We start from the raw sequence: 13,235 nt of genomic DNA, 5'->3' as shown, positions 1-13,235 counted from the left end.
TTATGGAATACAGCGTCTTATTACGCCATCAGCACATCTATAGAAAAGGAAGGGCTTATCCCATAAGTATTTCTTGACGTCATGTAAGAACTTCTTTCTTTGTTGCCATGTTAAGTCTACTGGAATTTCTCCTGCTGCTTTGAAGTTTGCAAAGTCTGCGAACCAAGGTGGTGTACTTGTGGTCTTTACTTCCTTTGGTTGTGGATCCGAGATGACATTGATAGCCATGATTTTCTCATCCGGAAACTCCTCTTTGATCTTCAGCTCAGGTCCGTCTTGAAGATCTTTTTCTTGAATTTTGGAGAGGTGATCAGCTACCAAGTTTTCTACACGTTTCTTGTCTCTGATCTCCACTTCAAATTCTTGAAGGAGCAGCATCCACCTCAGTAGTCGTGGCTTTGCATCCTGATTATTCAAAAAATACTTTAAAGCAGCATGATCAGTGTATACAACTACTTTAGACCCCAGCAAATACGGTCTAAATTTATCAAATGCATAGACAACTGCTAGTAACTCTTTTTCAGTGGTTGCATAATTCTTTTGTGCATCATTCAGAATTTTACTAGCATAATAAATCACATGCAACCATTTATTCTTTCTTTGTCCTAAAATAACTCATATGGCATAATCATTAGCATCACATATTAATTCAAAAGGGAGTGTGGAATCAGGTGCAGTGATAATAGGTGCAGTGGTCAATTGATCTTTTAAAATATTAAATGCTACCAAATATTCGTCTGAGAAGTTGAATTCCTCATCTTTGACCAACAGCTTGCATAGTGGTTTTGCTATCTTGGAAAAGTCTTTGATAAAGCGTCTGTAGAAACCTGCATGACCAAGAAAACTTCGAATACCTTTAACGTTAGAGGGAGGGGGAAGTTTCTCAATAACAGATATCTTAGCTCTATCTACTTCTATACCAGCTTGGGACACTTTATGTCCTAAAACTATGCCATCTTTCACCATGAAGTGGCATTTTTCCCAGTTTAAAACAAGATTACTCTCTTGACATCTTTGCAAAACATTAGATAAATTTTCTAAACAATTGTCAAAAGAGAGACCAAAAACAAAAAAGTCATCCATGAAGATTTCAATAGATTTCTCAATCATATCATAAAAGATAGAAAGTATACACCTTTGGAAAGTTGCAGGAGCGTTGCACAAGCCGAAGGGCATCCTCCAGTAAGCGAAGACTCCGTAAGGGCATGTGAATGCTGTCTTTTCTTGATCTTCTGGAGCTACTGCTATTTGGTTGTAGCATGAGTACCCATCCAGGAAGCAGTAAAAGGCATGGCTAGCTTTCCAACATCTGGTCCAAGAAAGGAAATGGGAAGTGGTCCTTCCGAGTGGCTGTATTAAGTCTTCTGTAGTCAAAGCACATCCTCTACCCAGTGACTGTCCTTGTTGAAATCAACTCATTGTTCTCATTCTTCACCACGGTGGCTCCACCTTTCTTGGGTACTGTTTGTACAGGACTTACCTATGCACTATCAGATATAGGGTAGATCATACCTGCATCCAATAGTTTTACTACTTCTTTCCTAACCACTTTTTTCATGGTTGGATTGAGTCTCCTTTGCGGCTGCCTCACAGGTTTCATATCATCTTCCATTAGAATTTTATGAGTACAAAATGAAGGATTTATACCTTTCAGGTCGGAGAAGGACCATCCTATGGCAGCTTTGTGTTTCTTCAGAACTTTGAGAAGCTTATCTTCTTCTACGGTTGTTAGCTCAACATTGATGATGACTAGATATGTATCGTTATTACCCAGGAAGGCATATTTTAAATTTGGAGATAACTCCTTAAGCTCAACCTTCGGTGCTCCAAGAGGGATGTCATCTTTCTTTCTTTTAAGTTCTTCCACCACTAGTTCTTTATCATTTATTTCAAGTTCTTCGTTGATTTGTTCTAACTCAAGCGAGAAAATCTCCTCTTTCATAGCATCATCAATTGCTTCTTGTATTATGTCTATCATAAAATAGTCTTCTCCATCTGTTGGATGTTTCATTGATTCGAAGACGTCAATGGTGACTGTTTCTTCGTTCACCCTCAGCATCAGTTTTCCTTGCTCCACATCGATCATTGCTCTTGCAGTGGCCAAGAATGGCCTTCCAAGTAATAGGGGAATCTCGGTGTCTTCTTCCATATTCAGAACTACAAAATCTGCAGGGAAGATAAATTTGTCAATTTTAACTAAAACATCCTCAATTACCCCATCTGGTCGTCTGATCGATTTGTCAGCTAACTGGAGAAAAACGGTAGTAGGCTTGAGCTCCTTGATTCCAAGAGCTCTGCACATGGACAGTGGCATCAGGTTGATACTTGCTCCAAGATCACATAATGCTTTTCCAACTTCAATGTTTCCTATTTCAATAAGAATACTGAAGCTTCCTGGATCTTTCATCTTGGGAGGAAGTTTCTTCTGGATGATTGCACTGCACTCCTCTGTCAAGGCCATTGTTTCGCATTCCTTCAACTTGCGTTTCTTTGATAGAAGGTCTTTCATGAACTTCGCATAGTTCAGCATGCTTTCCAGGGCTTCTGCGAAAGGAATGTTGACTTGCAGCTTTTTGAAGATGTCCAGAAATTTGGTGTATTGCTGCTTCTGGACTTATTGTTTCCACCGCTGAGGGTATTGAACTTTTGCATAAGGAGACAGATCTGCTGCTTTTGGTTGTTTGTCCAAAGCTTTCTTTTTCTCCTATTTGAATAGTTTCCTCTCTAGAATGCTCTTCTCGGCTTCTACTGCATCTTCTTCTTTCTTTTTCTCAGCTTCAGGTTCAGCTTCAAGTTCGACTTCAGGTTCGGCTTCTTTCTTCTTTTCAACTGGTGGTTTTTCCACAGGCTGAATCACGATCCCACTTCTTGTGACAATTGCATTACATTGTGCCTTTGGGTTCATGTCGGTGTTACTTGGAAATATGCCCTGGGTTCTTTCAGTGAACTGCCTTGATAGCTGACCAATTTGAGTCTCCAAGTTCCGGATCGAAGCTTCTTGATTCTGGAAGGAAGCTCTTGTTTCATCTCTGAAGGCATCTGCATTTTGAATGTAGTCGGATGTTGTTTTGGATAACTGTGCAAAATCCTTCTCCCATTCTGATGTGGTGCCTTGAGGTTTTTGTTGCAATGGCATAGGAGGATTCAGCTGGTAGTTTGACTTGTAACTCAACCCAGGGTGTTGATTATTATTCTTCCACCCTTGATTACCATATTGATTCCTTCCTGGATTGTTCGAGTTCTTTTGATCATACCAGAGTCCATCGACCTCCACTGGTGGATTTTCCGTGTTTCTGATGTATTCACAATCCTCAGTTGCATGAGCCTCCTGACAAATATCACATTTAATGTTAGCATTAGAAACAGAATAAACTTGAGAAGGATTAAATTTCTTATTAAGGGCATCTAATTGTTCTTGTTGTTTCTTGTGCATTTGTAGCATTTGTTCATTCTGGGCTAAGAGTGCATCATAGCCTTCAAGCTTCATGATCCCTGATCTTCTTGGTGCAACTGGAGCAGGAGCATTGTCAAATTCTTGAGATGCTAATGATTCCAACAATTCAAGTGCTTCCTCAGGAGTTTTTGTTTTCAATGAGCCTCCTGAAGCGGCATTTACCAATGTTCTTGTGTTGGCTGTCATCCCTTGGAGAAAGATTTTTGCCTTCTCCCATGCTTCAATTCCGTGTTGAGGACACTTTCGGAGTAATCCTTTGAATCGTGTCCAAGCCTCGTACAAAGATTTGCTTTCTTTTTGTTCAAAAGTTGCGATCTCCGCCTTGAGCCTAGCCATCTTTGAAGCTGAGAAAAATCTGGCCAAGAATTTAGCGGCTAAGTCATCCCAACTGGTTATACTTCCTTCAGGTTGAGACTGCAACCAATCTCTTGCTTCATCTTTCAGTGAGCATGGGAATAGCCTGAGCAATATAGCACCACGAGAAACTCCATTCACTTTTAATGTATCACAGTAAAGCAAAAAGTCATCAAGATGACAATAGGGGTTCTCTGTGCTTCCTCCAGTGAACTGTTCTATTTGAATCAGTTGCAGTAATGCCGGCTTCAGGTCAAAGTTGTTAGCCTCTATGTTGGGTCTATCAATGCTCGCTATCTGTGGAGCTTGAGTTGGGGTCATGTAATCCCTCAATGTCCTTCGAACAATTTGATTGTTGTTTTCTGCCATTGGTTCTTCCTTAGGTTCCTCTTTTGGTTTTTCCTTTGTTTCCGTAGAAGTTGATGTTGTTTTTGTTTCTTTCGCTTTCTTTGTTTTTGCGTCTTTCCTAAGTTTCCTCTCTATCTTTTCTATCTCAGGATCAAACTGCAAGAGTCGCGGGTTAGAAGTACCTCGCATAAACTAAGATTTGAAAAGATATGCAGAAAAATAGGAAACACAAAACAAAAAATAGAAAAGAAAAGAATGCAGAAAATTAAATATGCAGAAAAATATGCAAAATTTTTGTATGCAGAAAATGTTTTTATGGTATGCTTAAAGTGCAGAAAAAATAAACGTCCAATCTAAAATTTAATTAGTTACTTCTAATGTTGAAGAAATCAATCCCCGACAACGGCGCCAAAAACTTGTTGCGAATCGGCAAGTGCACCGGTCGTGAAAGTAATAAAGTGCACCGGAGTACGAGATCGTTCCCACGAGGATCAGAATTTCAAGAACTAGTTTGCTAATTGCGTTTTAGTTGGACAATCAAAGGGTTGGTTTGAGAGAATTTAGATAAAGAGAATTGTGGTTCAAAGAACTTAAAATTAAAAAACAAGTAAAGGCATGCAATATGAAAATTCAGAATTAAAAGGATGAATAAAGATGATGTTTGATTAAGATTTAAAACAAGCGTAGTTAAGGTTTCGACTTCCCCTAATATCCTCAATATGTTATGAATTAAATAGCCAAGAATACGTTTCTTAATATATTGCCAGTCAATTCTATCTTAGTTAATTACAGCTCAATTCCTTGTTACGATAAATCTATGTAATCTTGAAAGATCTCTAGTTTCCCGATTATTCCCCAAGAAAACATGTATTAAGATCAAGGATTACAAGATTGCATAATTACCCTATGTCTATTCCTATTCCTATTCCTAGATCACAAGGATTATGATAAATTATCAAGTCAAGGTTCATGCACCAACATCCCTATTATCATACAATTCCCCAAAATCATTCTATAAGGAACAAACTCTTAGAAAGCATTAAAGACAGATAATTTATTCAATTATAAAAAGAACAGGATTCAGAGACAATTTAATTCATAAACATAAAGATTCAATTGGGTTCCATCTACCCTTAACTACATAAAAGACTACTCTAGCATACTGAATTGAAAAGAAATAATAAAGAAAAGAGAACCCCAAGCCTCTATTGGTGTTATGTTGACTTGGTTCCTCAGTGTTCCCGCGCTCCGCAACAGGATTCCTCCGTGTAGCTTGAATGAGTATGAATTTCTGAATTGGTGAATGAGTGAGTTGGTTTGCTCCCAAGCTTCTTATTTATAACCATAGGAGTTGTATCCATCATTAAATCTCCCAATGAATCCATATCAGATTTGTATTTGATTTCATCTTTGTTTCCTTTTTGCATGTAATATCTTGGAGATTTGGTTAACGAATTAGAGCTTCAAATCTTTGTTGTATCTTCATCACATCTTCCCATTGGATTTATATCTTATTTCAAATCAAGGTTGAGGTGTTTCCTCTTTGTATCTTCATGGAATTTGCTGCATATCTTGATTACATCTTTCCTGGAGTTGCTTTGACCGTTCATGGACGTTTTAGCGTGCTGTTTGTGCGCTAAAACGTTCTTGATGTGTATTCTTTTCTGCCTTCACACGTTTTGGCGTCCATTAGCACGCCAAAACGTGCTCTTCGAATGGTTTTGGTTGTTTTCTGGACGTTTTGGCGTGCTGTTGTGCGCCAAAATGTCTCCTCCAGGGGCAAAGGTGTTTTTCTTCCTTTTGTGCGTTTAAACATGCTTCATGGATGCCAAAACGTCCTCCTTCAGCTGGTACACACTTGAAATCTTGCTTCTTTGAGGTTTGAACTCTTCTTGTTGTATTTCTTTGGCTTCAAAAAAGCCATAATAGATGTCAAAAATCCTTTGAAATAAGAAATATGACAACATGTTAGCAAGATATTCAATTATTGTAACTTTGCGGTATAAAACCCTAATTTTCATGCAATTCACAACATATATCAATCATATTTAAGCCTAAAAACATGGTAAACCAAGGGTTTATCATGAGGCAAGGCAAGCCGGTAGGCAACAGGTATTACGCTACCAAGTATCTGGTATGGCCCAATCAATCGCGGGCTCAGCTTCCTCACTCCGAGTGCCCGTCCAACACCGATGACAGGTGAAAGCCTCACAAACACGTGCTCACCCTCACTGAATTCTAGTGGACGATGCTTTACATCATAATAGTTCTTCTGGCGATTCTGCGCCTGCTTCAGCTTTTCTCTGATCAACTGGATCTGCTGGGTAGTATCTTGGACAAAGTCCAAGCCGAACAATTCCTTATCTCCAACTAGGGTTGGAAAAAACGAGCCAACCTGTCGGGTTGGCTCACAACCCGTTATAAATGAGTCGGGTTGGGTTGGCCTAAATGAGCTTCCAACTCGATTCAACCCGACTCGATACAACCCGGACCAAAACGAGCCATCCCGCGGGTTAGACGGGCCAGCTCGCGGGTTGGGTATTTTTATTTATTTATTAAAAAGCACAAAAGAAACCTAAAGGCTAAAACGCATACGCAGCCGTGACAAGAGCTACAACTCCATACCCACATCGAAGGCCACCATAGTTCTTCCTCTCACCGTCGCACAAACCCACAACCATCTCACCGCCAGAAGCCACCACTATTGAGCTGCCACTGCCCGCCATCTCCACACCCATTGACCAGCCACCGCACCACCACCAAGACCCATAAGCTTCAAAACCCTTGCTCCACCACCTTTTTCGGCCAACAACCACCGCGGGACCACCATCATCACCGATCCAACAGATCTTGGAAACCACCACCGGCGACCCATCACCGGCAAGACCCATTCCCTTCCCTCCGAAAGATGTCCCAAAGAGCACCACCTGTTTCTGTTGTTTCTTTAGAGATAGCAGATTAGTAGGCACATCATTTGTTTGGAAAGATTTTTCCATTGATTTTATGGTTCTTCAAGAATTCAGCAACCTGAGCATGAAGCTCTTTCTCATCGCCTTGTGTGTTTTCTTTAATTTTGAAATAACATAGTGCTGTTCATCAGTTATTGTAACTCGAAGTGTATGAGTCGAATAATTTTTTGAGCCAACCCGCGAGCTAACCCGAACCCGACTTGGGTCGAGTTGGGTTGAGTTTTTTGGCTCTTTTTATTTTCGAGCCAACCCTAACCCAACTCGTTTTTTTCAGGTTATAAACGGGTTGGGCCGGGTCGAGCCGGGTTGGCCCGTTTTGCCAACCCTATCTCCAACCTCAGACCAGCAGGTAGAAGTCCGACACCTCCTACCATACAGCGCCTCGTAGAGTGCCATGCCCAGGCTAGCATGAAAACTGTTGTTATACGAAAACTCCACCAATGGAAGGTACCTATCTCATGCTGAACCCTGCTCCAATGTGCAAGCCCTCAACATGTCCTCCCATGTCTGGATGGTCCGCTCAGTCTGTCCGTCAGTCTGAGGGTGATAGGCTGTACTCAGTCTCAACTGCGTACCAAAAGCCTCCTGCAGCGCCTCCCAGAACCGAGATGTGAACTTCGGGTCCCTAACACTAATGATACTCTCGGGAACCCCGTGAAGTCTCACGATCTCACGAACATATAGTCTGGCCAACTGCTCAGTAGTGAAGCTCACCTTTACTGGAAGAAATGGGCAGACTTCGTCAATCTGTCCATAATGACCCAGATAGAGTCACAACCAGCCTGAATCTTCAGCAATCCCACCACGAAGTCCATGGAAATGCTATCGCATTTCCATTCCGGAGTCTCAAGAGGTTGAAGCTTACCAGACGGCTTCTGGTGTTCAATTTTCACCTTCTGACAATTCAGACATTTGGACATAAAAACAACGATGTCCTTCTTCATTCCAATACACACTGTCCTGGTTCTTCACAAAGTCCAGGCACTCTCTCTGCACTCGTGCCTCTTGGATCTTTTCCATAAGCTCATTCTTGACTCTTACAGTCTCCATCTCGAGAAATGAACCCGCAAACAAGGAAATCACCGTCAAAGCTCGAAAGAGGTGACCAATCACTTCTCAAAAGAGGTGACCTGACCCCAGATACTCAAATCCGCACAAACTTGAGCGAGTTTGGTCCTATTCCATGACTCTAGCCTCAACAAGACTTACAATTTATAATCAACATCCTCAATATACATTCATATTCATTTCACAGTACGAAATCATAATCATGTTCATTTCAACCAATACATGTTATTTAACATATTCATTCACATATAACGTACCTTAGTTCACGTACACCTGCAAAATTTTCAATTTCAATTTCAATAGCAAAATAAATTAAAAACTTTATGCAACGGTATACCTCAAAGAGTCAATTAAAGGTAAAATAACATTGATACATTACCATCATTTATCGTACTTATTTCATACTTAACATTATCCACGGTGTTAACATGCCACTAGAGTCATGGAGACCACTCAACTCACAAAACCAATTGTACATGCACTAGTCTCGCATATAAAAGATAGTGCGTGGCCTTGCCACAAAGTACAAGTGTTACACACTTACTTTTCCTTGAAGATAATTTCACATTCTCAAGCAAAGCACCATCACTATTATGTAATGGCGTAAGGCATCATACCTTATAACAAAATTAACCGGTGCTCCCCAAGGAGACACGCTCGGTCGAAAGAAGTCTTTCGCCGAAAGACCAACAATGAGCTTCTTTCGCTCTGCCACTCCGGTGGCGACATCCGATATGGAGCTAATGAAATAAGCCCTCACTCCAGGAAACAATTCAACAGAGAACTCTATCTCCCGCTGTGGCAGAAACTCAGTAATCTCCTCAGAAATACCTCGAGGAATTCCCCACCACAGGAATGCCAGTGATATCGTCTTATGCCCCACTCACCAAATCTCCCAACATGACATATCCGAATTCCCCTGCACTCAAGGCTCTCCTAGCCTGCAATAATGATATATATGGCGAGGAACTGGCTGTGGAGTCACACGGAGACACCATCACTCGCTAGGCATAACACTCAAACAATGCACAATTCCTAGACAACCAATCCATGCTCAGAATAATCTCCAAGTTAGCCATCGGCAATCCTATAAGATCTACCGAGTAATCACGGCTATCCCACTGAAACGCTACAACGCGATAAACAGTGGAGGTATCACACTTTTCTCCGGTGGCGGTGGTCACCCGCAATGGTGGAGAAAGCACAGACATGGGCAACTCAAGCCCCACAGCAATCGGGGTAGCAATGAAGAAATGCATAGCCCCGGAGTCAAACAATGCATCAACAAAAGATCCACCAATGGAAACAGTACCTCTGACAAGGTTCGGAGCTCGGTCCGACTGCTGACTATCCAACGTATAAACTCGGTCAGTCTCTGGTGGTGCAGAAATCATCTGGAATTGTACCACATGAGCAACAACAGTACCAGCGACATAGGTAAGGCAGTCTCTGGAGTAGTGGCCCTTCTTGCCACACTTGAAGCATATCAGCTCACCCGAAGCACAACGTCCCAAATGCACCTTCTCGCAACCCTTTCACTTCGGGATAGTCGATGATCCAGCAAAGTTGCCTGTCTGAGTAGTAAGCCTCTTAAATTTGTTGCACAGTTGCTTGACCTATAGATGCTTCCCTTTACCCTTGCCTCTAAACTTCCTGTCCCTCCAGGAAGTGGAACTACAGTTTCCCTTAGCCTCAGATTCTTTGACTCTCTTTGCCTCGTGGTTCACACGAATATTCTCGAAGTCCTTAGATGTCGATCCAGCTATCCCCTCAACACGACATACTGAAACATTTTGTATTCCTGCAGCTCGCTCCGCCTTGGAAGCGAGCCTCTGGATAAGATGACCTGGCTCGCCACATCTGAAACATACTTTTTGTCCTTGCCAGCAAGCACCCTTATGAGTCTTTCCACACGGGATACACTCAAGCAGCGAGGATTCATTCCCAACTAACATCCCTCTAGCTACACTCCCACACCAATGTGAGAATGGAGGTGGTGGCAGCAGAGGATGTTGGCCGTCAAGACAACCAATCCTCAACTCCTCCAGTATGACCCGTACCACGGTCATATACGCTAGTCGATTCGCCTCCAAAACATCTTCAATGACTTTCCGGTTTGCCTCACGAATGGCGTCCATCATCGCCATGTTGGCTAATTTAGTGGCCTTCTGATTGGCTATCCTAGTCGCCTGCATCTCAGCTAATGCAGTCAAGACAGGATCCGGCAGATCCTCAGTGGTCTCGCAGTTTTTCCTAGGTATTACCATGACTCTGCACAAGTTACACAAAGAATGAGTTGATCAGGCCCATGCAATGTGGTAACACATGCATCATCATAGCAAAACCCATCAGAGGAAACACACAAAACAGACTCGCAACCAAACATCCTAAATTATTGCAATACATACAAACTTTTCCCTAGAAAGTGCTCTGATACCATAAAATGTAACACCCCGTGTATACCCGATTTGTTAACATGTCATCATATTAAGCCACGTTTAATTTAAAAATGCGGAATAACTTTTTATCTCCAATTATGAAGTCATTATACTTAGCTAAGTTGATTACTTAATCATTTCCATAAAAACATTGCCTGTATGTAATTGCAAAAGACAGCTAACTGAAATAACTCAATATATATAAATAACTGTGAGTATCTAAAATCACGGAACTACAACACGTAGTCCGGACATAATCCTGATACATTATTACAACTCAAATCTAAAATAAGACATAGTCAATCAATGTGGCATGGACAATCCCCATGCTCACCAAATAAGGCAACATAGCCATACAAGGTCTCAACAACAACATCAATATAGTCATAAAACTAACAGCAAGTAGCAACAGGCATAATCCAACATCCAAGCATAATCATTATATAAATAGCAATATCAGCTAAGCTCTGGCCTCCTACTGCTAGAGGTCTCAACCCCTGCATTACCTGAACCTAAAATATGTGCCCCAAACGTGGGGTGAGATCTCTAAATAGAAATATCAGTAAGACAAGGGGTCCTCAAGGATCTTCCACCCCAAGCTCACGTATATGTGCAATATAAGTTCAAAAGCAGTTTAACAGTATAAGTTCCAAAACAGTGCAATGCAGCAGATAATCATGTCATGTGTGTTATAACTATTCTACTGATCAGAGAAGTGCAGGAATATGTCTATTACCCACACCGGTACCTGCCCATGCTGTACCCGCCCCCAGGACCTCCCAATGGCTTCATGGCTAGGCGAAACACCACATACATATCATAAGCATTTTGCACTTAACATCTCCATAGCATTTCAATAAAACAGTACATGAAAACACATCATGCATATAAACCATCCCCCCATGGGACATGGTGGAACAAACAATGGCTAAACCGAGGACACGAAAGCTTACCTGTCAAGCTAAACCCTCCCTCACGACTCGGTGTCCAAAGAGTCACAAGTAATAACAGTGTCCAGGAAGGTCACAGATCTGTTTTCATAACATTCATACTATCAATACACATATCATAGCTTTTTAGATTTAGAACGAACATTATTTCTTTTTCGTTTTGCTTATGTGTTAGCTTAAGCAAAATTTTACTAAACTAGCTTCACATAGGTAGCTTCACATAGGTCCAAACCTCACTCAATTTGGAGATCTGTAGCTCAAGATATCGCAATTTTACTAAACTAGGTAATCAATTACCACCTGTGCAGTAACATGAAAATGCAGATTTTTCTGCATAATTCGAGAATCCAATGGATTCCAATGGTCCAAGGTTCAATTTTTCTCAAAACAGCAGTTCAACACTACTTATTATACATGCATTAACAACCTTTAACTTGATTAATCAAAGTTATCTCTTTTCATGACACAAACAAGCTATTATCATGAAATTTAAAAGGGAATGTTCAAGGTATACCTATGGAGGTTCAAACTCAGCAGAAAAGTAGGCTCTTGGAGCTCTCCAAACTGACCCGAAACTCAGGTTCAACAAAGCCACGAAAATGTATCACAAGGTTGGACCTTTCTCCATCAAAATGGCACCATGAAGCTCAAAATGGCATGGGAATGGCTCCCACACCTCACAACCTCAAATTCAGAAGCTTTCCCCCTCACCACAACTCCCACAACTCAGAAATGGCTGGACTTTTACCCACCCATGGCTAGAGCACACTCATACAAGCAGCTTTGGTGAAGAAATGAAGTGGAAATGTGCTCTCTTGGAGCTTCTATAGAGGAGAGAAGATGGGAGAATGGTGGCTGCCTCAAGAACCTCAGAAAACCCACGCAAGATTATAATTTTCTGACCTTGGATCATGTGCCCATGAGTATTTATAGACGCGCTTAAGTTAATCGCGCAGTATTAGCGTTAATAGCTACGCTTATTATTTTAATTTCAAACTTCATATTCTGAACCTAACCATTTTTCTAGGATTTGTCATATTTTTATTTTAATTTTCCGCAATACTTTTCAGGTACACGTTTTCACGCTGACAGTATTAGTTCTGGCATTAGTTCGCATCATTTTGACTTGAAACTCGTTTTACAAGTCCTATATATTATTCTAGTGACATATACACACTTTTCATAATTTTCTGGGATACTTCACCAGCACGCATTTTATACCGAGAAGCAGAGCCGGTATATGCACTTTTGGTCAGAAAAGCAACTTTCAGCATTATTAATCACTTACCAATATTATTTAAGCCTCATAATAATTATTAGGGTCAATTTTGGAATTATTTCTTAATTTCACATAATTAATTAATTAATTTCCTTAATTAACGGTGCGGGTTCTTACAAGTGGCATTCCATTCCTTCAAGTTTCCTTAGGAATTTCAACGGAGGCAGCAGTACCAGAATTCGGGTTCAAGCAGACATATTCAGAAGGGCAGGTCGCCAAGACAACAATTTGACCTTCCTCGCTATGAGTACATAATTGGCCGTCTTGAACGAAGTTGAACGTTTCAATTTTATCTAAGTCCCGAAGAGGAGTTTCCAAGTGGAAGAAGCCGACATGGTCTAACACCCAACCACGAATTTGATGGCCATATGCAGC

The 13,235-nt window shown here is 41.1% G+C and overlaps 1 protein-coding gene and 1 non-coding gene across 2 annotated transcripts; one reads left to right on the top strand and one right to left on the bottom strand.

Moving 5' to 3' along the window:
* LOC133300666 (uncharacterized) lies at nt 1-2,530 on the bottom strand. Its single transcript, XM_061500237.1, has 3 exons — nt 1,513-2,530; nt 727-1,037; nt 1-537 (listed from the first exon to the last, which is right to left on the bottom strand). Exons 1-3 carry the CDS (start codon nt 2,528-2,530, stop codon nt 1-3), a joined length of 1,866 nt encoding a protein of 621 aa, XP_061356221.1.
* A 1,147-nt stretch (nt 2,531-3,677) lies between these two features.
* LOC133300675 (small nucleolar RNA R71) lies at nt 3,678-3,784 on the top strand. The gene has a single exon (XR_009750090.1). It is a non-coding gene; the product is annotated as a small nucleolar RNA R71 (small nucleolar RNA).
* Nucleotides 3,785-13,235: the final 9,451 nt, after the last annotated feature.

Source organism: Gastrolobium bilobum, unplaced genomic scaffold (genome assembly GCF_033153095.1).
Source record: "Gastrolobium bilobum isolate Gb01-03AN ecotype WA unplaced genomic scaffold, APGP_CSIRO_Gbil_v1 utg9733, whole genome shotgun sequence".
Lineage (NCBI taxonomy): Eukaryota > Viridiplantae > Streptophyta > Magnoliopsida > Fabales > Fabaceae > Gastrolobium > Gastrolobium bilobum.
This window is presented reverse-complemented; position numbering and strand designations above follow the sequence as displayed.